Below are 26,362 nucleotides of genomic sequence, written 5' to 3' on the forward strand. Positions count from 1 at the left end.
ATATGATATTATTCTATAACCCTAATTCTACCCAAAGCCTAAAACCAACTTCAATTTTACTAACTAATAATAAACAGCTAATTAGTAGTTTAATAAGCTATAGGGCTCTATTTTGACGGTCCATGCGCAAAACGCAGGGCGCAAACGCTTTCAGGGTGTGTCAGGACGTGTTTTTGCTAATTTAAGGACGGGAAATCTGCCTTGCGGCATGGCACATGATCTAAAAAGGGTTGAGTTTATTTGCTTAATGAGTTATAGGTGTGTTTTGAGGATAAACCAATTAGAGTCTCATCTCCCATTCCCTTTAAGAGTCAGCTGCGTTGCGCCAAGAGCGCATTCGCTATTTACAGGACGCAAAGTAAGTCTAAGTGGAAAAAATGAGCATTTCACAAGCAAACAGTTAACAGTTTTTTAACAGAAAACTGTTAAACAGAGCATCTACTGCGTGAGAATGAGAGATAATGGATCTACTTTCACATTCGCTCTTGGATAGGGAAACCTTTATGCACAGACATCAATTAGTCTATAAATAAATACTTTTGTTTGTTAAGCGCAAACATTCGTTTCAAAACTATTTCTAAATTCAGTTCTAATTTCCAGCAAACGAATAAAGGAATAATAATAACTAAATATCCTCAAAAACCTGAGTTACATCCTAAAACACATGATGTGCCCCATATGGTCTAAAACCTGACAGGTGGGCAAATCTAAGCTTGTTTTTAATGAAACAAATATAAATATGGATATAATAAATAATACTGCTAATAATAATAACATTATACAAAAGCAAATTGTTATAAATGAACTGAAAAAGCTTCCCCAGATGAAGAAGACATAAAAGCAGTGATTTTTCATATTTATGTAGGCTAGAAAATAATATGTTTTGTAATATTTTAATCCTTTATATTTATATCCTATATCTATTCTTATTATGTCCTATATATATCCTTAATATTTAATTTTTTCATATGTAAAGATATTTGCCTATTGCTCTCTTGTGCGTATTAAGCAGTGCGTGTAATGAAAAATCTATTATAGTTTCTCAAAATAGCAACGCGTCATCGGTCCGCCTCAGAACGCCTTCCTTTTTAGACCAGAACGCTTATGGGCGCACAAATGAGCGCTAATGCATTTGCTATTTAAACAGCGTAGCGCAACGCCTCAAAACGACTCTTGCGCCAAGCTGAAACTACCAAAAGACTACTGCGCCACGCCTTGCGCCACACTGCGCCGGGTGTATGATGTTAGTTGATGGTTTGTTAATGCCGTGTATTGTGACCTAAAGTGTTACCAAAAGTTCTCTGATTTTGATGTGTCCACTTTTAAATGTAATCTTAGGCTTTTTAATACTCATGAACTATACGTACAAAAGTTCTTTTTTTAAAACTATCATACTATTATTTTTATGTTATTATTATTTTGAAAAACTATATATTTTTATAATGATATTAATGTTCACAATATATGATTTGACAAATGAGTAATGTCCAGTTGTTTAATAGACATTGGCATAGGGATAAAGATTTATCAATATGTTTACTCAATCATTTGAACTACACTGTGATCAGAGTATTCTTAATCTAAATATGCTTGATAAGACTTTATTGGTAAAAACCATCGTCACACAATGGCATTTTATTGTTTGTCTTTTATGTGAAATAAGGTATTTAAAAATTCAAAGATGACACATTTTAGTGTACATATTATTGCTGTTAATGCTTAAAAAAAGCCTCTAAACCATACATGTAGGCGTACTATCACACAACCTTAAAAGGGCGCCGGACTGAAGTGGTAATGTGTGTGTGACAACACAGATGGGTTTTATCTTCTGTGGTGGCGCTGTGGTGTATTTATAGCTTGCCTTGATAGAAAAAGCCTGCCCAAACCCTACCACTCCAATTAGTGCCACCATAGGTGGAGTAATTTAATCAGGAGGACCTACAACCCCAGCCGAAAGTCTGCATGCTCAGTCTGGACAGACTCTTCACACGACCAGCAGCGCTTCTCCTGAGGTAAGAACCACAGACGCTTATACTGGGAGATACAGTCTGATACTGCAATGACACTACTAACATTCCTCACTAAACTTGTCCAGTTGACTCAAATATGTGTTACGTCAATGTCTCTGTCACCAATTTTACCTCTCATTCTTAGAATTTGCCTTTTTTTCCGTGAATATGTCACCCTTCCAGACCAAAAGATGCAATTATTTATGTATTTAATAACTTACTATATTAATTTGTGCATTTTAGATTCTCTAGTTATGTTTCTTCTTTTTTATTAAAAAAAAATAAAAAAAATTCTTGCCTTAACATTATAATTTAACATCTGAAAAATTGAAATGAAGAGTTTTGACGCAAAAACCTCCAAGTGCCATCTGAAATAGTTTTCTAAAATTATTTTTTAATTCTTTTAAATTAAATTTTAATTAAAATTTTAATTTTTAATTTTTTAATTCTAAAATTATTTTTAATTATTTTTTAACACTCGTGTGCAGGTTCAGTTATTTAATTTTTATGACAAATAATATGTTATTTTAATAGTTTTAATATAAAATAACTGAACATAAACATAGGCGACTGAGAAAAATGATTCATTTAAAAAAAAAATCTGATGGTACTTAGAAGTTTTTGCATCTGAACTCTTCAAATATATTGCTTGGTCATATTTTATCTTAAATAATTAAAATATACACATACACTAGCATTCAAAAGATCCGAGTTTTGACAGAAATCTCACCAGGAGTACATTTACACTGTCAAAAATAAAGATAAACATTTTGTCACAGAGATGGTACCTTTTAAAAAGAAACATTATTGTTCCTAACAAGTCCTTAAAGGTGCGCAATGATACCTAAAAACACAAATGTGCACCTCATTGTACCTTAAAGGTAAAAAAGTGAAGCTAAAAGGTACAAAAGTGTACCCTAAAGATACTAATGTCAACCTGCATGGTACAAAAGTGTACCTTTTTTAAAAGATACCATCCCAGTAACAGATTTTTGTCTGTTCTGAGTGTGTATTTGATCAAAAATACACCAAAAAACAGTAGTATTGTAAAATATTGCTACAATTCACTCATGTTTATCTTAATCACTTCTATAACAAAATTGGCAGCAGTGAAATGCATCTGCATTTGTAATTTGTAGTTGTAATAATAATTGTGGTAATACTTTATTTTGATGGTCCATTTGAGTATTAGTAGACTGTCTGCTTGACTATCTGTTGATACTGCTCCTTCAACACATTTAACTGACTATAAAAAACTCTGCAGGTACATGTCAACTTACACTAACCCCAACCCCAACCTCAACCTAACAGTCTACTTATATTCTAATGAGAATTAGTTGACATGTAGATGCAATGTAACTTAAATAAAAAAATAGACCATCATGGTAATAATAATAATAATAATAATAATAATAATAATAATTTAGTTGAATATTTGGCATGAATACTTCAAAAATCATTAAATTATGATTATTTACTGCCCAAAAAAATTATTTTTGAATTACAAAAATTCAAGCAGTTGTGAAATTTTTTCAAGATGATTTTGTGTCTTTACTGTTACTTCACATCATATAATATGCATCTTACCTGAACATAACTATTAATTGTGTACTCTCAAAAATCTTGTCCCAAAGGTTTAAACACGAAATAATAGAATTTGAATAAACGCAAGATTTTATTGTGAACCATTCACCAAACTAATTGTACTGTAAATGTTCTCCCCGTGTTGGCGTTGGTTTCTTCCAGGTGCTTCTGTTTCCCCCACTGTCCAAAGACATGTGGTATAGGTGAACTGAATAAAATCAAACTGTCCATAGTGTACAGTAAGTGTGTGAATTAGAGTGTATGGATGTTTTCCACCACTGGGTTGCAGCTGGAAGGGCATCTGCTGTGTAAAACATATGCTGGATAAGTTGGCTGTTCATTCCGCTGTTGTGACCCCTAATATATAAGAGACTAAGGCGAAGGAAAATGAATGAATGAATTGTACTGTATATGACCCCCTAACTAACATATACAGTTGAAGTCAGAATTATTAGCCCCCCTGAAATATTAGCCCCCTGTTTATTTTTTTTTCCCCAATTTCTGTTTAACAGAGATATTTTTTTTTCAACACATTTCTAATCAGTTTTAATTATTCATTTCTACTTACGGATTTATTTTATCCTTGCCATGATGACAGTACATGATATTTGACTAGATATTTTTTAAGACGCTTCTATACAGCTTAAAGTGACATTTAAAGACTTAACTGGGTTAATTAGGTTAACTAGGCAGGTTAGGGTAATTAGGCAAGTTATTGTATAACGATGGTTTGTTCTGTAGACCATCAAAATATATATAGCTTAAAGGGGCTAATAATTTTGACCTTAAAATTGTGTTTAAAAAAATAAAAACTGCTTTATTCTAGCTGAAATAAAACAAATAAGACTTTCTCCAGAAGAAAAAATATTATCAGACATACTGTGAAAATTTTCATGCTCTGTTCAACATCATTTGGGAAATATTTAAAAAAGAAAAAAGTTGAAAAGGGGGGCTAATAATTATGACTTCAACTGTATATCAGCTATTATTCCCTTTTAACGCTTTAATGAATACCTTAGATCGGCAGCAACCCAGAACATTCATTGCTGTCCCTTTGATTCACTTTTTTAATCATAGACATTTTTAGCATTCCTCAATATTTAAAAGATATAAAAGACTGTTTTATTCATTTAAACTATATGAGGTCACCCAGACTCTGATATGAAATATAAGTACATTTTTCCTGCACAAATATGAAACTTAGTTATCGTTAATTCACCATTGATGAATGATGAAAAATGTACAAATTGTTGGACTCAAAATAATACATTTTGAAAAATGTTGGTTTTCTGGCACCCATTTACTTCAATAGTAGTTTTTTCTTACTGAGGAAAGTCACTGGCTGCCAGCAACCAGCAATCTAAGGCATTTATTTTGTGTTCAACAGAAGAAAGACACTCATAAAGGTTTAAAGTCACATGATGGAGAGTAAATGATTTTTGACTGAGCTGTCCCTTTTAATATCTGACGACTCAGTAAGTTCGATTCACATTACTTCCTCAGGTGTTGCTATCTCTGATACAAATTAGTAGTAGTAGGCAGTGGCGCAGTAGGTAGTGCTGTCGCCTCGCAGCAAGAGGGTCGCTGGTTCGAACCTCAGCTCAGTTGGTGTTTCTGTGTGGAGTTTGCATGTTCTCCCTACCTTCACATGGGTTTCCTCCGGGTGCTCTGGTTCCCCTACAGTCCAAAGACATGTGGTACAGGTGAATTGGGTAGGCTAAATTGTCCGTAGTGTATGAGTGTGTGTGAATGTGTGGATGTTTCCCAGAGATGGGTTGCGGCTGGAAGGGCATCCACTGCGTAAAAACTTACTGGATAAGTTGGCAGTTCATTCCACTGTGGCGACCCCGGGTTAATAAAGGGACTAAGCCGACATGAAAATGAATGAATGAATTACCACAGGAGATTATCAACAGTTTCCTTGTCACTTTTTTGACATTGATTTGAAAGAAGTTTGAAATAATAAATAATATTTTTGAGACAGCACAGAGTATCACATACAGTATAATATGAAGGGTCAGATGCTAACTGTTTCATAGATCCTCAGTGAATCTCTGTGAATCTTTTTCAAACATTTCTACAGTTATATTTAAAGGAGTAAGGACATTTTCACAGTTTTTTTTCAGGAGCAAATCTTATTTAGTTTTGATTTTCTAATAAAATCATTTTTTATTATTATTTAAAACCAATTTAAAGGTCAATTTTATTGACCCCTATTAAAATTATTATTTTTTACAGTTGGCTACAGTACAAACCACTGTCATTTAATGACTAGTCCAAATAACCTAACATGCCTAGCAATCCTAAATATAGTTAGTTAGTTTAGTTTATTTATAAAGCACATTTTTTACAACACAACATGCTGAACACAATCGATACTAAATTAAAATAAAACCTACATCACATACATAACAATTAAAACATAAGGCAAACCTCTCAACATTAAAAAAAGGCTCAAATGCTGAAGAGCAAAGATGGAGTCTCAAACACTTTTTAAAAACAGATAGAGTTGGGGCATGTCTGATGTGGGGTGGAGGCCCGTTCCAGAGTTTTTGTGCGATAACAGCAAAAGCCCGATCCCCACTTCGCTTACATTGGAACCTTGGTACAGAAAGAATAAACTGATCAGAAGACCTTAGTGCCCTACCAGGATTATACACATGTAGGAGGTGTGATAAGTAAGGTGGTGCCAGATCATTTAAGGATTTAAAAACTAAAATTAATAGTTTAAAATCCATCCGTGACCTAACAGGCAGCCAGACCAGAGAGGAAAGGACTGGGGATATGTGCTCATACTTGCGAGTCCCTGTCAGAAGTCTCGCAGCTGCATTTTGTACTAAATGCAATCTATTAAGGGGATTTTGACTAACACCCACATATAGAGAATTGCAATAGTCAAGTCTTCCCAAAATAAAAGCATGGATCTCCTTCTCAAGGTCATTAAAAAAGAGAAAAGACATCACTTTTGCCACAAGTCGTAGATGGTAAAAACTGGATTTAACAACTGAATTTACTTGTTTGTTAAATTTCAGATCACTATCGAAATGAAACCCAAGGTTTCTAACAACAGGTTTTTGATAAGTTGATAGCTCAGTAGATAATTATCTAGTTACTTTTTTTTTTTTTTTTAATTGGTGTTTAACAAGACAATACATCAAAGTATACAATACAACATAGAAAAAATTACAGATTGTCTTATTTTTTCTTATTTTCCCACTATCCCCTAGAAATAAAATAAATTAAATATATGAATTATAAACAAACCTATCCTTTGAAAGAAAAAATATATATAAATAAATAATAATAAATTTAAAAATTCAATAAAAATTAAAAGAAATAAAAAAAGATAATAATAGTAATACATTAGCAACTTTACGAGAACAGTAATAAAAAAATAAAAAAATAAATAAATACAAGTTTACATTAAGGGTTCAGTATTTACTCTTTCCAATTATTTACGGTGTACTAGATCTGATATCAACTAAGCAGGGTAAGCTTTTGATATAGTCTAAAACAGGGTTCCAGGTCTTGTAAAAAGATTTGACAGATCCTGCAAGTAAACATCTTAATTTCTCAAGTTTTATGTAACTAAAGATTTCTCGGATCCACAGGTCATGTGATGGAGGAATCACCTGTTTCCATTTAATAAGAATGACTCGTCTAGCTAAAAGAGTAGAAAAAGCAATAACCTGGCGAGACGCAACAGTCAAGTCAACTCTCTCTGAAATGCCAAAAAGAGCTGTCAAGGTCTAGATTTATGTTAATAGATTTATTAATTGTGTCAAAACACTAGACCAGAGACTGCTTACAACGATGACAGGCATCACTTCTATCAGGAAAAAATCTAGTTACTTCTTTATTAAAGAATTTGAATGCCAGTATTTTGCTTAATAACTAGTAAAATATTGTAGTCATCATGGCATAAACAAAATTAATTAGTTATTAGAAACTAGTTATTCAAATTATTATGTTTAAAAATCTGTTGAAAAAAAAATCTCTCCAATAAACACTTGCAAAATATTTGACTGGGCTAATAATATTGCCTTCAACTAGTCTGGGTCACTAAAGACCCCAACATGTAATAACGCATGGCAAAACATTCAAACATTTAAGGTTTAAAGCAATTTTAGAGATGATAAACTCTGGCACAGTGGGCATTTATAGAGTGCTGATGGGTGGTCAGACTATTGTCTCACTCTCTCCATGGATATGAATTTTGCTGGCGTAGGAATGAGGGCTCGAACATAAGACACTTAATCTCAGGAGGGTTAGTCCTCCATCCACCTGTCCCCCAACTCTTTTTAGTGTCGTCTAAAAGCATTCCATCTATCTTTCAGACGTCTGCTGTACTTTAAATTAGCATAGTGGGATCTGTTTATGTGATAGCACTTGCAAATGTCTCCAAGCGCAGCTGAGGATTATTAAAAGAGAGATTAGAGGAACACCGAATGTTTCCCATGAGAGCAGATCTTGTAAAAAGAGATTGAATTAGATCAAGTGTGCTGGAGACCAGAGGTTTTATTTTATTAAAACATTCTATGACCATTTTTTATATTATTATTTGAAATTCTGTTTTTATTTAAATAAAAAAAAACTAATTTATAACATTTTACAATAATCAGAAGAATTTGTTCAACAATTATAGTATTGTATAATTTACTGAAGAATTCTACAGTTACCTAACACTTAATTCCATGAATTCTTAATTATATAGGTGGCACGGCGGCTCAGTGGTTAGCACTGTCGCCTCACAGCAAGGTCACTGTTTCGAGTCCTGGCTCAGCTAGTTTGCATTTTTGTGTGGAGTTTGCCTGTGTTCTCCGTGTCCATGTGTGTATCCTCCAGGTGGTCCAGTTACCCCCATATGTGAATTGAATAAACAAAATTGTTCGTAATGTATGTGTGTGTGTAAATCTGAGTGTGTATGGGTGTTTCCTAGTACTGGATTATGTGGGTTTCATCCATCTACTCACCCAAACCCATCCATAATAATAACAACAATTCCTTACATTTATATAGTGCTTTTCTAGACACTCATGTGCTTTACACATCAGGAGGAATCTCCTAATCCACCACCAGTGTGCAGCATTCATCTAGATAACACAACGGCAGCCATATTGCACCAGACCACATACCATCCATCCATCCATCCTTCCATCCATCCATCCATCCATCCATCCATCCATCCATCCATCCATCCATCCATCCATCCATCCATCCATCCATCCATTCATTTACCCAAACCTATTCACCCATCAATTCATTTACCCAAACCCACCCATCCACCATCCATTCATTCATTTACCCAAACTCATCTATTCACACATCCATCCATCCATATATTCATTCAGCGAAACTCATAAAACCATCTATCCATTCATCCAAACCCATCCATTCATTTACCTAAACCCATCCAAACTCATTCATCCATGCATGCATCATTATATTCATTCATTCACCCAAATCCCTTAATTTACCCAAACCCATCCATTCATTCACCCAAACCCATCCATTCAACCATCCATCCATCAATCCATCCATTCATTCACTCAACCCATCCCATTCACCCATCCATTTATTCACCCAAACCCTTCTATTCACCCATCTATCCATAAATTCATTCACCCAAACCCATTTATTCATCCATTCATTCATTCATTCATCCATTCATTCATTCATTCATTCATTCATTCACATAAACCCATCCATTCACCCATTCATCCATATATTCATTCACCCAAACCCATCAATCTATTCATCCATCCATTCACCCAAACCCATCCACCCATTAATTCATTCGCCCAAACCCATCCATTCACCCATCTATTTATCCATCCATTCACCCAAAACTATCCACCCATAAATTCATGCATCCAAACCCATTCATTCACCCATCTATACATACATCTATTAACCCAAACCCATCCATTCACCCATCTATTCATCCATTCATTCACCCAAATCCATCCATTCACCAATCCACAGTGTCCATCCATTTATTCACCCAAACCCATCCATCCACCCATCCATCCATCCATTTATCCATCCATTCATTCATTCACCCATACCCATTCATCCATCAATTCATTCAACCAAACCCATCCATCCATCAATTCTTCCACCCAAACCCATCCATATATTCATTCACCCAAACCCATCAATCCATCCATTCCTCCATTCACCCAAACCCGTTCATTCCCCATTCATCCATATATTTATTCACCCAAACCCATCTATCCATTCACTCAAACCCATCCATTAACCTGCCCTTCATTCATTTACCCAAACCCATCCATTCAACAAAATCCATTCATTACCCCAAACCCAAATAATAAACTAACCTGGATTTACAATATATATCTAAACATCACACCTTTTTTACTGTAATTAACAGAAGATACACATCTTTGTGTGTGTGTGTGTGCGTGCGTGTGTGTGTGTGTGCAAAACTCTTATTAGAGTACTAGCAGACTGTAAGTTTAGGGTTAGTATAATAGGTTGACTTGACCTGGCAGAGTTGTATAGTCAGTAGAATCACTGTTAAGGACCACCAAAATAAACTGTTGGCAGATGTATATCAGACAGCCTAGTAACACTCTAATGACTGCCATAACTGACAGGTAACAACTCAACTTCAACTGAACACCCAAAGGAGAACATTAAAATCAAGTCTTTACAACTCACTGACAGGCATCAGATTAGAGCAATAAACAGCTTACCGTATTTCCACATGCAGATGTCTGAAAAACTGCAGTGTAAAAAAGGCAAAAAAGGGAACCTAATGGAAAGAATTGAAATGGTTTGCCAACTGGACGAAGAAAGGGAGAAAGCCTGAAGAAGTGAGACAGCAGAAAAGGGCAAGACAAACAGGAAGCAGAGGAGGGGGGAGTGAAGGACTGACTGTGCAAGTCAAAGAATTTTCTTCGAAGGATTTTTGAGCAAAGAGCTGCTTCTGCTGCTTTCCATCTGCTGCCTTTTATGGTAAAAGTGTCGAGGGAGACTTGGTGTAGTAGTAAAGCCCGAGCCGGACGAGGGCTCAGTCAGACGGGCTCACAACAGGACAGCAGTGGGGAAACAGTGTGTGTGTGTCTGTGGGACACTGGGGACCCCTGAGGCGGCATTCAGCATCACTGCTCTCATGGGACAAATACACACAGCTCGGGCGGCTGCGTGAGTACTGAATGATTTAGTGGAGTTATACTTTGTTTTAATGGTTGACTTTATATATAACTGCATGTCAACTACCAGTTATTGAAGTATTCTGTCTGATTGATATCTGATCATTTATTTGGTAACAAATTAGGTCACGTGACAATTTCCTCTATTGAGTACTGGCTTATTACCTGCCTATTATTAAGATTTCTAACTGTTTATTAGCCCTTATAAAGTACATCCCAAACCTAACCCAATACCTAAACTGAACTACAATCTTACTAACTATTAATAAGCAGCTAAATAGTAGTTTACAAGCAAAACATATTAGTTAATGGATTGTTAATAGTGTGCATTGTATATTGAAATAAAGTTAAACATTTATTTTGATGATTCCCGTGGGATATTTGGATATTTTGGACATCTTGATGTCAAAAATTGACATCATAAACACTTAAAAATATAAAAATTGCTAATCGATCTGATGTCAAAACCTTGACGTACATTTGACATCCACATTGATACCCTTTTGACCACCAAAATAACGACACAAAACAATATTATATATCTTAATTCCCGAATTTACACTAGATTTTGTATGCCTACAATGCATGTAAACTATCTTGATGTCAAAATGACATCTAGTTGACATCCAAAATCAAATAACACATCAAAAATCAGTCTCTTTTTGATCAATATGCATTTTTTACATGTTTTTAGATGTTGTTTTAACACCAAACTACACACAGGGTAGGCATTTGGTTTTAATTATTAGCCCTCCTGAATTATAAGCCCCTGTTTATTTTCCCCCCAGTTACTGTTTAATGGAGAGAAGATTATTTAAACAAATTTCTAAGAATAGTTTTACTAACTCATCTCTAATAACTGTTTTATTTTATCTTAGCCGTAAAGACAATAAATAATATTTGACTAGATATTTTTCAGGACAATTTTATACAGCTTAAAGTGACATTTAAAGGCTTAACTATGTTAATTAGGTTAACTAGGAAGGTTAGGGTAATTAGCCAAGTTATTGTATAACGATGGTTTGTTATAGCTTAAAGGGGCTAATAATTTCAACTTTAAAATGGGTTTTAAAAAATTTAGAAAACATATGAGAATAAAAAAGAGAAACAAATCAAAGGGGGGCTAATAATTCTGGCTTCAACCGTGAGTCAACTAGCAGTCACTGAAGAATTAATAAGTATGTCTGATTAATAACTAACAACTCTTTGGTTTGAATGTTTGCTTTAGACATTTGGTTGACTTTAAGGGTCAGTTCACTTAAAAATGAAATAATTATCTTTAATAATAATTATTATCTCTAACAATAATTATCTCTAATAATAATAATTATCTCTAATAATTACTATCTCTAATAAAACTCTAATAAGTGTTTGTCAGCACTTATTAAGTGATCTTATTTTACATCCCTAACCTTACCAATACCTAAACTCAACTACCTTACTATTAATAAACAGCTAATTAGTAGTTTATTGAGCAAAAAGTATTAGATAATGGTTTGTTAATAGCATGAATTGTTCATTAAAATAAAGTTAAACATTTATTTTGATGATTCTCGTAGGATATTTGATTGACTTTAGACAACAACATGCCGACTAGATGTTATTTAAGTATTAATAAACGGATCAATACCTACTAAGACTTTATTTTGATGGTCCACTTTAGTTAACTTCAATTTAACTATGTACATGTCAGCTTGTAGTCATTGAATTAATAACAGATTGTGTGATTATTATCCCAATAATCAAATTCAGCTACAACCTAATAACTATTAATAAGCAGCTAATTAGTAGTTTACAAGCAAAGAGTTAAACATTTATTTTGATGATTCTCTTAGGATATTTGGATATTTTGGATACCTTGATGTCAACAATTGACATCAAAAACACTTTAAATATATCCAAAATGCTAATCGATCTGATGTCAAAACCTTTGACATCCACACATTGATGACCTTTTGATCACCAAAATAACGACTCAAACAAATATTACTAATCTGAAAGCTTCAATTCCAAATGAACACTGGAGATTTTATGCCCAAAATGCATGTAAACTATTTTGATGTCAAAATGACATCAGGTTGACATCCAAAATTGGCATCAAATAACACGTCAAAAGTCATTCTCTTTTTGATAGTTATTTTTACATGTTTTTGATGTTGTTTTAACACCAAAGTCCCCACTGGGTAGGCATTTGGTTGACTTTATGGGACTATATAAGTCAACTAGCAGTCACTGAAGAATTAACTGTCCGATTAATATCTAATAACTCTGTGCTTTAAACGCTTGCAGGCTCATTCTGAAAATGTACCTCTATATACATTTCTGGAGACCGCAAATTACGTCCTGAGGTTAAATTTTTTTTGTAGATTTTGTTTTTGCGAATCTACCAGAGGCTGATGTGTGTGCTTTTTAATATCTCAAATTTCTCTCGCGAGTGCCATTCGCGCCTGCTGTTCTCGCGTAAACGCACCAGAGGCCACTGTTCACGGACTGTTTGACTGACTGAATGACTGACCCATCCTCCTCCTTCCCTAAACCCTACCAATTTTATTGATTGACCAGCGCCCATCCACTTCCCTAAACCCCGAAAAAGAAAAGCTCTCATCTGATTTTTACCACGTTTTCAGATTTTACCACATTTCCACCCTTTTATTTACTTGTTTATTTCATTTCATTTGGATTCTGTTTTTGTTCTACCTGCTTTCTAGAACCGTTCTTCCCCAGACTAGAACCCCGTCGGTGTGGTCAACTCCTTTCTGTGTCTTAAGTCTGTCAACACACATGGCTAGCTAACAAGACAAATCGGTTACAGTGGGAAAGCCGTCCATACGGAGCTAAGCGGCCAGGTGGAGAAAAGGAACGTCATACTGCCCGGAGCATTCGTTTAAAAAAATTAAATGCATTAGTATTTAGGACTATAAGTATATATATGAAAATATATATTTTCAGAATGAACATGGGTTGGCTTTAGAAATTTGGTTGAATTTCACTCAAAAATGAAAATTCTGTTATTATTTACTTAACATCGTCTTTCAAATGCTCTGTGACCCTGAGAATGTAATCTTTAACTAAAAACATGTCAACTAGTAAATATTTAAGAAATATTAGTTATTAGTATTACTAATATATACTATATTAGTATTAGAATAATATCTTACACTTAAAAACACTTATTTTTGATGCTTTATCAAACATTACTTTATTAATAGCTATACAATGCATGTAAACTTTTTCTATAAACCCTAATCTAACTTCAAACTCAACAAATACACTAATGAGAGCTATTTAACAACAAAATCTCTAAAGGCGAGCTTCAATATAATGGTTTTAATAGCTGAAATAACTGAAGAGGAAAGATGCCAAAGTTATATTGGATGATTTACGTTCAAATCCAACACAATCTCACAGCAATTCGTAAATTTTCATTTAGTGGCTAATTCGTACGATCTAATTTGTACGTTTTAGTACGATTTGCTCATCCCCCAATGACAGTTGGATTTAGAGGTGGGGTTAGGTGCCACGCCTCCTTTTTAAAATCGTACAATTTTGTACGACTGAACACGTACGAATTCGTACAAATTAGCCACTAAACTGCCAAAACGTAAAATACTTACGTTTTCTCGTGAGATCAGGCTTTCAGATCAGATTTAGAAGTTATTACAGCACAGTTGTGTTGCCTTTTACAAGAAAGATTGATGATTCTCCATAAAAGTCAATTCAATGTGATGTTTATAGGTAGTCACGTCCATGCCAGAGCTGGCAGATTTTCATGCGCAGCCTAACACAGAATGGTAGACGGTCTAATGTCTGACAGCTGGAGGTGAGATAAGAGGCTGGTTCTGGTGGTATGATGTAGTGCACTGAGGAATTCCTGTGTGTTCTAAATGACAGATGCTGCACTGTTGAATTTCCAGAGAATTTGACTGATAGCAACATCTGGGTTGGAAGTTGAATTGAAAACAGTTTGTTTTTATTTACTGTAATATTACAAATGTTTTTAACAAAAACTAAACTAAAACATTCTTATTTATTTAAAAAAATATAAAATGATAATAAAGGATGAATATGTACGATTTTTCCATTAACATATCCAAAAACATTAGAACAGTGTTATATATGTTGCTGACTTGTGTGCTTGCATTATTCCAAATGGTTTACAGAATGTTCAAACCCAGAAAAATTTACTATTTTGCTTTGTAGCACAGACTGTGTCCTGTGTCGCCATTCACTGTAATAAAATACAGATGATTGATCTGTTAAGTAATAACATTAAATGATTAAGTTTTACAGATTTAAGTAATTTGAACATAATAAAATTGAGTTATCACAACAACAAAAAACAAAAAAAAAACTCAAGAATTGTTTCAGCTCATTTTAAAGAAGTAGTTGGAACAAACAACAATGGTCATGTTTTTGAGCGTACTAATGACATCATGAACCCTCAATTTCCAGTTTTCCTATGGTTTTATAGAGAACAGGGAAACACCACTGACACTTTAATATGTTGTGTGTTTCATTGGACTGCAGAGAGCAGCATTAAAGCAGACTTCTAAAATTCACTGTTGCCTTACTTTTTTTGTTGAATCAAATTAACTTTTAAAGCGTCGCAGTGGCGCAGTAGGTAGTGCTGTCGCCTCACAGCAACAAGGTCGAGCCTTGTTCTGGTTCGAGCCTTGGCTGGGTCAGATGGCATTTCTGTGTGGAGTTTGCATGTTCTCCTTGCGTTTGCGTGGGTTTTCTCCAGGTGCTCCGGTTTTCCCTACATTCCAAAGACATGCAGTACAGGTGAATTGTGGGGGGGGGGGTGTTTAGGGGGCAAAATTGTCAATAGTGTATGAGTGTGAATGAGTGTGTGTGGATGTTTGTCATTGTCACGTGACCTACCTGCGATAGTTGCGTCACTTCACTCCTATTCATGAATTCGCTCGCGGGGCATCATGGGATAGCGCAGCATGCATGGGATGCACACTCCAAAATCTCGCCGGAAGTAGTAAGTCATCCGGGTACTCCTCGCATGCTGATTTTCGAATTCTGTGAATTCGCACATACTACTCGGCTCGCATACAAATTTTAGCGTACTATATAGTATGGAAGTATACGGTTTCGGACGCAGCCTGAGACTGCATCATGGCTGCATCCAGACCCTTCTCAACTTTTTGGACATTTAAATTTCCAATTTTTGGACTTTTTTTAAATTTGAACTTTTGTATATTTAAAAAGTAATCTGAATATCTGACAGCACAATGGTTTGAGCCAAGCAAACATTCCAACATTGTATTCCAACACAATTTTCTTATCTGTGTTTATACTTTGTCCACCACAGGCAGAAGTAAAGATGACGGAGCGCTATGACTGCCACTACTGTAAGGAGTCACTGTTTGGGAAGAAGTATGTCCTGCGTGAGGACAACCCATACTGTGTCAAGTGCTACGAGAGCCTGTACTCCAACACCTGCGAGGAATGCAAGAAACCCATCGGCTGCAACAGCAGGGTAACAACACTTAAACCATGTTCAAGTATAAGCCTACCCAACACAATCTCACAGCATTTCGTAACTTTTTCATTTAGTGGCTAATTCGTATGAATTCGTACGATCTAATTCGTACAATTTACCACGATTTGCTCATCCCCCAATGACGGTTGGGGTTAGGGGTGGGGTTAGGTGCCACGCCTCCTTTTAAAAATCGTACCATTTCGTACGACTGAACTTGTACGAATTCGTATGAATTAGCCACTAAACTGGCAAAACGTTAAAATACTTAAGTTTCGTTCGTGAGATCAGGCTAGCCTACCATGAATCTGCATCAAAACAGCCAATCAGATTTCAACTTGCAGATCGACAAAGTAAATTCCAAATTAGGTACTATCTACCTTACTGGGCAACACAAGGTCATTGCTTTCATCAAGTAAATTTTTTTGTAAAAGAGCAAAAATGTACACAAACATGTTTGACCAGCCTGATCATATGAGAAAATGTAAGTATTTTACGTTTTTGTTAGTTTAGTGGCTAATTTGTACGAATTCGTACGAGGTAAGTTGTACAAAAATGTAAGATTTTAAAAAGGAGACATGGCACCCGACCCAACCCCACCCCTAAACCCATTCAGAATAAATGCTGCAGAACAACTTTTGTTCCTTTTCACATTGAAGATGTTTACATTGACTTATTGGCAAACAAAGTTTTTTTTTTTGTTTTCGTTTTCTATTAATCATATTGTCATTAGGGAACTTTTTGAATTCGCACATACTTTTTTAATACAGTTTTTTTTACTCATAATATATAACGGAAGTATGTGATTTCTAAATGAATCAGCTGTTTTGAAGAAATTGTTTCAATGAATGATTTAGCGAATAGCTCTTTAAGACAAGGACTTGTCACAAGCTATGTTTCCATCTAAAAATGCAAATTAAATGTATGCGCAAAACTGGAATATTGCAAAAAGATGTGCGAATAAAGCTAACATAGGCATTCTGAAAACGTAGCCCTATATACGTTTCTGGAGATCGCAAATTATGTAGCCAGAGGTACGTATGGCTTAATTTAATTTTTAAAACCAAGGCTACCGGGCGATATGATGCCATTCCTTTTCATGGATCTGACCGCTTACCTCTATATGGATAGCTTTACTGTCATTACCAGTTTGTCCAGTTAGCTTGCCATGTATGTCAATAGACTGAGAACAGCAGACGCGCATGGCAATCGCAAGATGAATTTGAGATCTCAAAAAGCATACACAGTGGCCTCTGGTGGATTCACGAAAACAAAAACTAAAAAAACAAAACATAGGTTCCGGTACGTATTTGGCACTCTCCAGAAATGTATATAGAGATACATTTCAGAATGAGCTTGAGTTGAAAAAAGCAGTGTTTCCATCCAATGAGTCAAAAAAGACAAAATTGTGACTTATATTTGGCACAAGATTAACTGGTGCCAAAATATTAAAAGTAAAAACTAGGGCTGTCAAAATTTGCACGTTAACACACGTGATTAATTTGAAATATTTGACACGTAACTAAAAATAACGCAGTTGCAGTTCTTTTTTTTATTTCCTGTTGTGGTCGACGTGTGTTCAGGGCCGGCCCGTCCATAGAGGCGACCTAGGCGGGCGTCTTGGGGAACAGAATAGTGAGTGAAGCCCCCAGTCTTCACTTTTATCCGCTATACCCACCCCCTCCCTCACGGCTCTCACTTTGATCCGCGAACCAGTCACTTTTTTTTTCACTTTCGGGTTGAGGGCAGCGCTATTGCTGTTTGCCTAGAGCGGCAGTTTAGCTTGCTCCGGCTCTGCATGTGTTTAACGTGCAAAGAAATTTGGATAAGACCAAGGACGCGCTTTTAGAAGAAAAGTTTCAGTATAAAACAATTAATGTCGCATCACCAGGCTATTCCGCATTTCCTCCAGAGTTTCATGCAATTTCGGTATTTAATTTTTAATCTTTAGACTTTAACTGCAGTTCAGCAGTTTACTCTCATTCAGCATATTTTCATTCAGGATGTTTTAATGGAATTTGTTACCTAATGGCGAACAGAAAGAAAAACCTCCACATTTCGGAACTCGCTTGTTCCTTTATAGTAATCAAAAATTGCTGCTTACATGGTAGACTCTTAATCAGTATTATCTTAGTCATAAAAGCGGAGTATTGGTGTCCATATAAATATAATCAGTGAAAGTGGCAGATGAAGTCGCAAGCTGAAGTCGATGGGAGCCCAGTCAAAACCAGCTGTGTCCAGCTTAAACCAGGCTGGTCAAGCTGGTTTTAGCTGGTAATTTTCCAGCCTGACCAGCTAAGACCAGGCTGGAAATGGCTGGAGACCAGGCTGGAAATGGCTGGAAACCAGCCTGGAAATGGCCAAAACCCATCTAAAACCAGGCTGGTCAACCAGCTAAAACCAGCCAACCAGCTTAGCCTGGTTTAATCTGGATTTTTCAGCAAGATAAATAAACTTAAATATGCAAGTTTTGGGAGACTCCATTACTCAATTAAATTGAGGCAACGAGTTTACTTAATTAATTAAGTTCAGTCAACTTATTTGGGTTTTCAGTGTATCTGAATAGCTATTATTAAGCAGCTAATTAATAATTTATTGAGATAATAGTATGATTTAATGGTTTGTTAATAGTGTGAACTGTGGCTTAAAATCAATCATTAGCGTCAAAACTACCAAAATAAGTAAGATGATATTATTATTTCCCAATATTTCACTCTCTTCTTGGAAAGTCTCTATAATTCAAACAGAACAGTCACCATATGCATATTTTGCTGTTTTAGGATTTGTCCTACAAGGACCGTCACTGGCACGAGGACTGTTTCCACTGCTTCCAGTGCAAGCGCTCACTAGTGGACAAGCCTTTCTCCACCAAAGACGAGCAGCTGCTGTGTACCGAGTGCTACTCCAATGAATACTCTTCCAAATGCCACGAATGCAAGAAGACCATCATGCCGGGTAGGAGACTCTTCACAGTGGGAGGAAAGCTTAACCTCATATCAGAAGAAGTTTTCTTCTTCTTTTTTACTGCTCAGCACTTCCATAAAAACATAATAATTCATTCAGCGGCACATTCTTTCCATTATAAGTGAACGAAAACAACTTCCTTTCACACAGGGTTGATCTTTGCCCAGATCCAGTTAGGAAAGAATAACTGTCATTGTACAGATATATTACAGGCCCAGCATGTCGTCAAAACAATAAAACGATCTGCTAACTGGGTATAATATTATTCATAAATCTTCGAAGGCAGGTTCTTGTGAGTATTGCAAAAGTATTGCGCTTTTATTAACCCATTAGGTTTTATGATCAGCCACATCTTTTATCATACAGTATCAGTCAATTTGTAATCATTGAATGATGCAGAGTTATGTGCAGATGAAAGTTATTTGGTTGTTTATTTAATGTAATTCAGTAGTGTGGAATGTTCCAGTTCTCACACAGTGACATTTGGATATTTTAAACACTTGGCTGTAGTAATATACACGCCAGACTCTTTAAAACAATGAAACTGCTGTCTCTGTTTATACTGTAGCACTGCTGATATTTACTGAGCTCTCATCTGGATATGCTGGAAGAGAATTTATGTTTTGTTTGATATCTTAACAGCTCAGATGTGCAGTTGCAGTATGGCTGTAGGATAATAAATAATTAATTTATTAATTTTCTTGTCGGCTTAGTCCCTTTATTAATACGGGGTTGCCACAGCGGAATGAACCGCCAACTTATCCAGCAAGTTTTTTACGCAGCGGATGCCCTTCCAGCCGCAACCCATCTCTGGGAAACATCTACACACATTCACACACACACTCATACACTACGGACAATTTAGCCTACTCAATTCACCTGTACCGCATGTCTTTGGATTGTGGGGGAAACTGGAGCACCCGGAGGAAACCCACACGAATGCAGGGAGAACATGCAAACTCCACACAGAAACGCCAACAGAGTCAAGGCTCGAACCAGCGACTCTCTTGCTGTAAGGCAACAGCACTACTGCGCTACTGCTTCTTCACATAAGGGAATTAAAGGCTGATTTATACTTCTGCGTCAAATGCCGGCGTATGCTACGGCGCTGACGCATAGCCCTTCGCCGTGGCCGTCGGCGTCGCTGACGTGCACCTCTCAAAAATTGTAACTACACGTCGCAACGACGCGTAGCGCAAGCTCTGTGATTGGTCGGCTTGGTAGCGCTGACGAGTCTGGGCGGGACCGAGAGCCGCGCGAATGGCGCGAGCTGGACGCGAGCCCAATGGAGCGATTGTTTACAAGTGTGGAGTCCCGTGAAGGAGCTCCTGATGGAAAGTTTTGTTTTGTGTTTACCTCACAGTTAAAGTTGTTGCACGTCCGCCGGTTCCTGCCACAAAATGAGCGAGTTTGAGCCACTTGTACATCCAGGAAGTGTTCAGGAAAAGCAAAACAGCAGAGAAGAAACTCGACACAGAGGAACATTTACACCTCACTGCCCACTAGCGTTTCGGAAGTGTTATTCAGACCAACAAAGACAGCGCGCAGAAGTATAAATGCACAGCTACACGCGTTGCATGCGCCGTGGGTCACGCCGGTCACTTGATGCAAAAGTATAAACCAGGCTTAAGCTAGCTTATTACCTTTTACAAATGTAAGATCGAATATAAAACAGCTAAGTTGTCCCCAAAAGAAACTCAAGAATTGTGTTGCTTCAGCTCATTTAACATAAGTTTGAACAATGTGTTTAATAAGCTATTTTATTTTAAATAAATGCATCCTTATAATGAACATAAATTAAACATTGTATTAAAATTAAGTGAATTATTTAAATCTTACAACCTCAAACTTTTGAATACTACTGTACTATAGCAAGATATTAATAGTAGGTATAATTGAAACTGTATAATGATTATCTAGTAAAACATGGCTTGATATTTTGGAATTAGACTTAAATCTTCATCTTTAATTATGGTTTAATGAAATGTTGAGTCTTATGAATCTCAGTACAGTTTTTAACATGCTTCACTTCGTAAGCAGAACACATTATGGATAAGATGGCTCTCTTCCTCTCCCTCAGGCTCCAGGAAGATGGAGCATAAAGGAAACAGCTGGCATGAGACCTGCTTTACCTGCCAGCGCTGCCAGCAGCCAATTGGCACCAAGAGCTTCATCCCCAAAGACAACCATAACTACTGCGTGCCCTGCTACGAAAAGCAGTTTGCCATGCAGTGTGTTCACTGCAAGAAGGTAGAGTTCACAGTTAACTAAAACAAGCTTTACATGGTTTAATACACTCTCAGAAATAAAGGTAAGCAAGCTGTCATTGGGGTGGTACCTTTTCAAAAGGTACAAGTTTGTACCTAAATGGTCCATCTTAATACCTCAAGGTTTTTTATTTATTTATTTTTTTTAATTTGTAGGTACTAATATATAGTTTTAAGGTACCAATATGGATCCTTTAAGTACAAATGTGTACCTTTTTGAAAAGGTACCACCCCAGTGACAGCTCACTTGCCTATATTTCTGTAGGCTACATGAGGTACAATACAATCTCTAAGGCCACATGCACGCACGCACACACGCACACAGGCAGGCAGGCACGCACGCACGCACACACACACGTTTGTTTTTGTGAAAAGTGGGGACATTACATAGGCTTCCAGTCATTTTATACTGTCCAAAGCATAAGTTGTATTGCCCACACTCCACCCCTAAACCCAACCATCACTGGAGACTGTGTGCAGCTTTACTCTCTGATTAAACTCATTCTGTAGGATTTATAAGCATTTCGAGAAACGAGGACGTCACCAATGTCCTCATATTTCACCTCCTTTTAGTAATACCTGTGTCATACCTACGCATTATACAGATTTTTGTCCTGATATGTCACAAAAACATGTACACACACACACACACACACTACAGGCAAAAACAAAACTTTTTGACTTTTGTCTGTAGTCTAATGCAGGGGTGACCAAACATTTTCCTATAAAGGGCCAAAAACCAAACTTGATTGAATGCTGTGGGCCGAAGGTAAACTTACCAAACTGTATTACATTAAAGATGGCATGGATAATAAATAATATTTTCATTTAACTAGAAAACTAATGCTGTATATCTTCTTATTTTTTTTTAGAATTAGCAGTAAAAACAAAAACAATCCCGACAGAATGGAGTTCAATGCTAAACACACTTGTCAAACTGCATCTGTTTTGATGGCCTTGATCTGTTTTGATTTGCTCGCCGATGTCTTCAGCATTGTCTTCTGTCCGTAGAGTGACAGTATTTACTCTTAAAAAAAGAATCTGATTAATTTACAACATTTAATTTCAGTTTGCTTTTTTTGTAGCTCAGTGTTACAGACCCTACTTGAAAACGACTTGTAATCTAAGACAACATAACATAAATGAACAACAGCCAACTAAATTACAGTTGAGGTCAGAATTATTAGCCCCCTGTTTTTTTTCTTCTACAGTTTTTGTTTAACGGAGAGAAGATTTCTACATTTCTAAGCATGATAGTTTTAATAACTCATCTCTAATAACTGATTTATTTTATCTTTGCCATGATGACAATAAGTAATATTTGACTAGATATTTTTTCAAGACACTTCTATACAGCTTAAAGTGACATTTAAAGGCTTGACTAGGTTAATTAAGTTAACTTGGCAGGTTAGGGTAATTAGGCAAGTTGTTGTATAAGGATGGTTTGTTCTGTAGACAATCAAAAAATATATAGCTTAAAGGGGCTAATAATTTTACCCTTAAAATGGTGTTAAAAAAATTAAAAACTGCTTTTATTCTAGCCAAAATAAAACAAATAAGACTTTTTCCAGAAGAAAAAATATTATCAGACATACTGTGAACATTTCCTTGCTCGGTTAAACATTATTTGGGAAATATTAAAAAAAGGAAAAAATCATAGGGGTCTAAGTGTTGCGGAGAAATCGTATGCTATTATGATTATATGTCTGCATATTATATTGTTATCTGTAGCCCATCACCACTGGCGGTGTGACGTACCATGACCAGCCGTGGCATAAGGACTGTTTTCTGTGCACCGGCTGTAAGCAGCAGTTGTCTGGCCAGCGCTTCACCTCTCGTGATGACTTTGCCTACTGCCTCAACTGCTTCTGCAACTTGTATGCCAAGAAATGTGCCTCCTGCACCTCTCCCATCAGTGGTATGTACAGCACAAGACACACATTTTTGAAACTATTGGTGTAACTACAGAGTAATCTATATTAATTAAATGTACTTTATTTTTTAGGGTTAGAATGTGAATTAGGCTTAGGTTTAGTTGAGTATATATATATATATATATATATATATATATATATATATACACATATATATATATATATATATATATATATATATATATATATATATATATATATATATATATATATATATGGCACTTTTATATATATATATATATATATATATATATATATATATATATATATATATATATATATATATATATATATATGTATACATACATACATACCCTTCGGCCAGTATTAGAAATATGGACTCTGTTACAAATTTTAATCTGTTGTTACTTTTCACTCCCCCTCTATATAACATATTTGCTTGCATGTAGGACTAGGAGGAAGCAAGTATATCTCCTTTGAGGAGCGCCAGTGGCACAACGACTGTTTCAACTGCAAGAAGTGCTCAGTGTCTCTGGTGGGCAGAGGTTTTCTCACTGACAGAGATGATATCCTGTGCCCAGAGTGTGGCAAAGACATCTAAAAGCAGGCATGGAAAAATTCAAGGGTGCACGTCACTTAATATGTTAAACCAAAGCAATGGCAAAGCATGAAATAGTGTGAGCAAAAAATGCATTTAAGGTACTCCATGGAAAAGTAGTAGAAATTGCCATGGCAAAGATTATAATTTATGTATAGCGAGTTATAAGCTTTTTAACAAGGAATACTCCACTTTTTGTGGTGGAAATTAGCTAATTTTATGACTTTACTAAAGTTAAACAGTTGAGATTTACCATTTATAAAACCATTCTGCCATTCTCTAGGGCTTTTAGCTTAGCATAAGTCATAGAACGAGATTAAATCATTAGCATCTCACTTAAAAAAATATATTGTTGGAAAAAAAGAAAATGTTTGGAAAAAAAAGAGGCCTATACTACAATACTAGGCCTACTTGTCTAAGCCAATAAGCTTAGCTAGGCTAAGTTTTACCATTTGAAAATGGTCATTTTCGATTTGAGAGGAGTTAAAAAATAAGCCTATTTAAACAAAAGTGGAGTGTTCCTTTAACTTGAAGGCAAGAAATGATTCTGAAGATTATATTGTGAATGAAAATAATAAGCATTATTATGTTTTTCAGATGTCTGACTGGCTGTCTTTTTTGTTGCATAATCCATGTCTTAACTTACAAAAGGTGTTTTGGACTTTCTGTGCTTCTAACAGCTATATATTAACTCCAAATACTGAAGTAAAAACTTAATAAAGCTTATTTAAAAAAAAAAAATGATTTCATGTTGTTATTAATTGAATAAAGTAGGCAGACCATTGCACTAGAGAGCACTTATTGCACTCTATAAAATAAGACAATAGCGCCACCTAGTGTTAAACAATATCCATGCAAACAACATGCACACTATTTTTCAGGTTATAACAATACAATTATCTGTGTTGGAGTTAACTGTTACAAGTAACCTGAGTACTCGGATAACTTTTTTTCAATTAACTAGTAAGGCGAAGCAGTGGTGCAGTAGGTAGTGCTGTCGCCTCACAGCAAGAAGGTTGCTGGTTAGAGCCTCGACTGGGTCAGGTGGCGTTTCTGTGTGGAGTTTGCATCTTCTCCCTGCGTTCACGTTCTCCCTGTGTTTACGTGGGTTTCCACCGAGTACTCCGGTTTCCCCCACAGTCCAAAGACAAGGGGTACAGGTGAATTGGGTAGGCTAAATTGTTTGTAGTGTATGTATGTGTAAATGAGTGTGTATGCGTTTCCCAGTGAGGTTGCGGCTGGAAGGGCATCCGCTGCATAAAACATATGCTGGATGAGTTGGCGGTTCATTCCGCTGTGGCGACTCCACAATATAAATACTGTTTATGTATTTTAATACTGCATGTATGCATGTTTGACATCCAGGATCCAAGAATGACACTCCTAATCCATGAGATGAAGTTGTCCAGTGGTCTGTTCTTCGTCGCTTGTTCAAACAAGTTCGCGAATCAGATTAGAATGTCTGGATAAACTGATCTGAGATCGCTGCGTGTGTGGAGATCTGATCTATCGATCCTCGAAATCATTATCTGCAATGCACCGATTGGCTGACGGCACAGCAGCGTAATGACATCATCTGATTAATATTCAATTATCCATGTGAGCAAAATTACATCAAATTCGCAGTAAACAGTTTGTTAAATATGACACGCAATAACCTTCCACATTTGTTATGAGCTGCAGGCTTTACACTTTCATGTGTCAAGAGTATTCATCATGTATTAAATGTTTAGTTGTACATTTAGAAATTATTTTTTTTATTATTATAGTAGCCGTTTTTTTAATCGCTGTATGGAATAACTGGATGTTTACAAAAGCATTTTGATATTGGTAAAGGCATCTGCAACTTTTGTGAAGCATATTGCATATTAACTGCCACAACATGCTTATGACTGCATTAATGTATTATTTCTTTTTTTTAAGTTACATATTCTGCATTTCTATTGTCATACACAAATTGTACTAAAGCGATCTAAAAAGTTCATATCAATAAGTTTTGTCTTTGCACCACTAGGTGGCAGTCTTTGTATGTTCATTTCGAGGGTGCAGATTGCATAAGTTTTATCAATATATATAACTTTATTTTATTATTAACTATAACTTTTATATATATATATATATATATATATATATATATATATATATATGTATATATATATATATATATATATATATATATATATATATATATATATATATATATATATATATATATATATACTTTCTCTATTATCTTTGCTTGATCTAATCCTGTTTATATAAATTGAACCTGCTCCCGATCAGGTTTGAGCTAGCAGAACTGTTGCTATGACAACAACTCTCGGATCAGCTTTGAAGAACGAAACGATCCTGGATCGTGTCAAATTGTCAATATCC

At 35.7% G+C, this 26,362-nt stretch overlaps 1 protein-coding gene and 1 long non-coding RNA gene across 3 annotated transcripts in view; both read left to right on the plus strand.

The window, feature by feature from the left end:
• LOC147842240 (uncharacterized) overlaps window positions 1-26,362 on the plus strand; it is a 1,176,585-nt gene that overhangs the window by 1,040,642 nt on the left and 109,581 nt on the right. The gene's annotated exons all lie outside the window — the stretch shown is intronic.
• Window positions 1,981-24,727, plus strand: fhl2a (four and a half LIM domains 2a). 2 transcript variants are annotated; one of them, NM_001003732.1, is given in 6 exon segments: window positions 1,981-2,012; window positions 16,095-16,262; window positions 19,043-19,217; window positions 21,307-21,476; window positions 23,225-23,411; window positions 23,838-24,718. In NM_001003732.1, coding segments are annotated over 5 exon segments (840 nt in total). In that variant the 5' UTR covers window positions 1,981-2,012; window positions 16,095-16,106; the 3' UTR covers window positions 23,990-24,718.

This window comes from Danio rerio, chromosome 9, assembly GCF_052040795.2.
Source record: "Danio rerio strain M-AB ecotype USA chromosome 9, GRCz13ab, whole genome shotgun sequence".
NCBI lineage: Eukaryota > Metazoa > Chordata > Actinopteri > Cypriniformes > Danionidae > Danio > Danio rerio.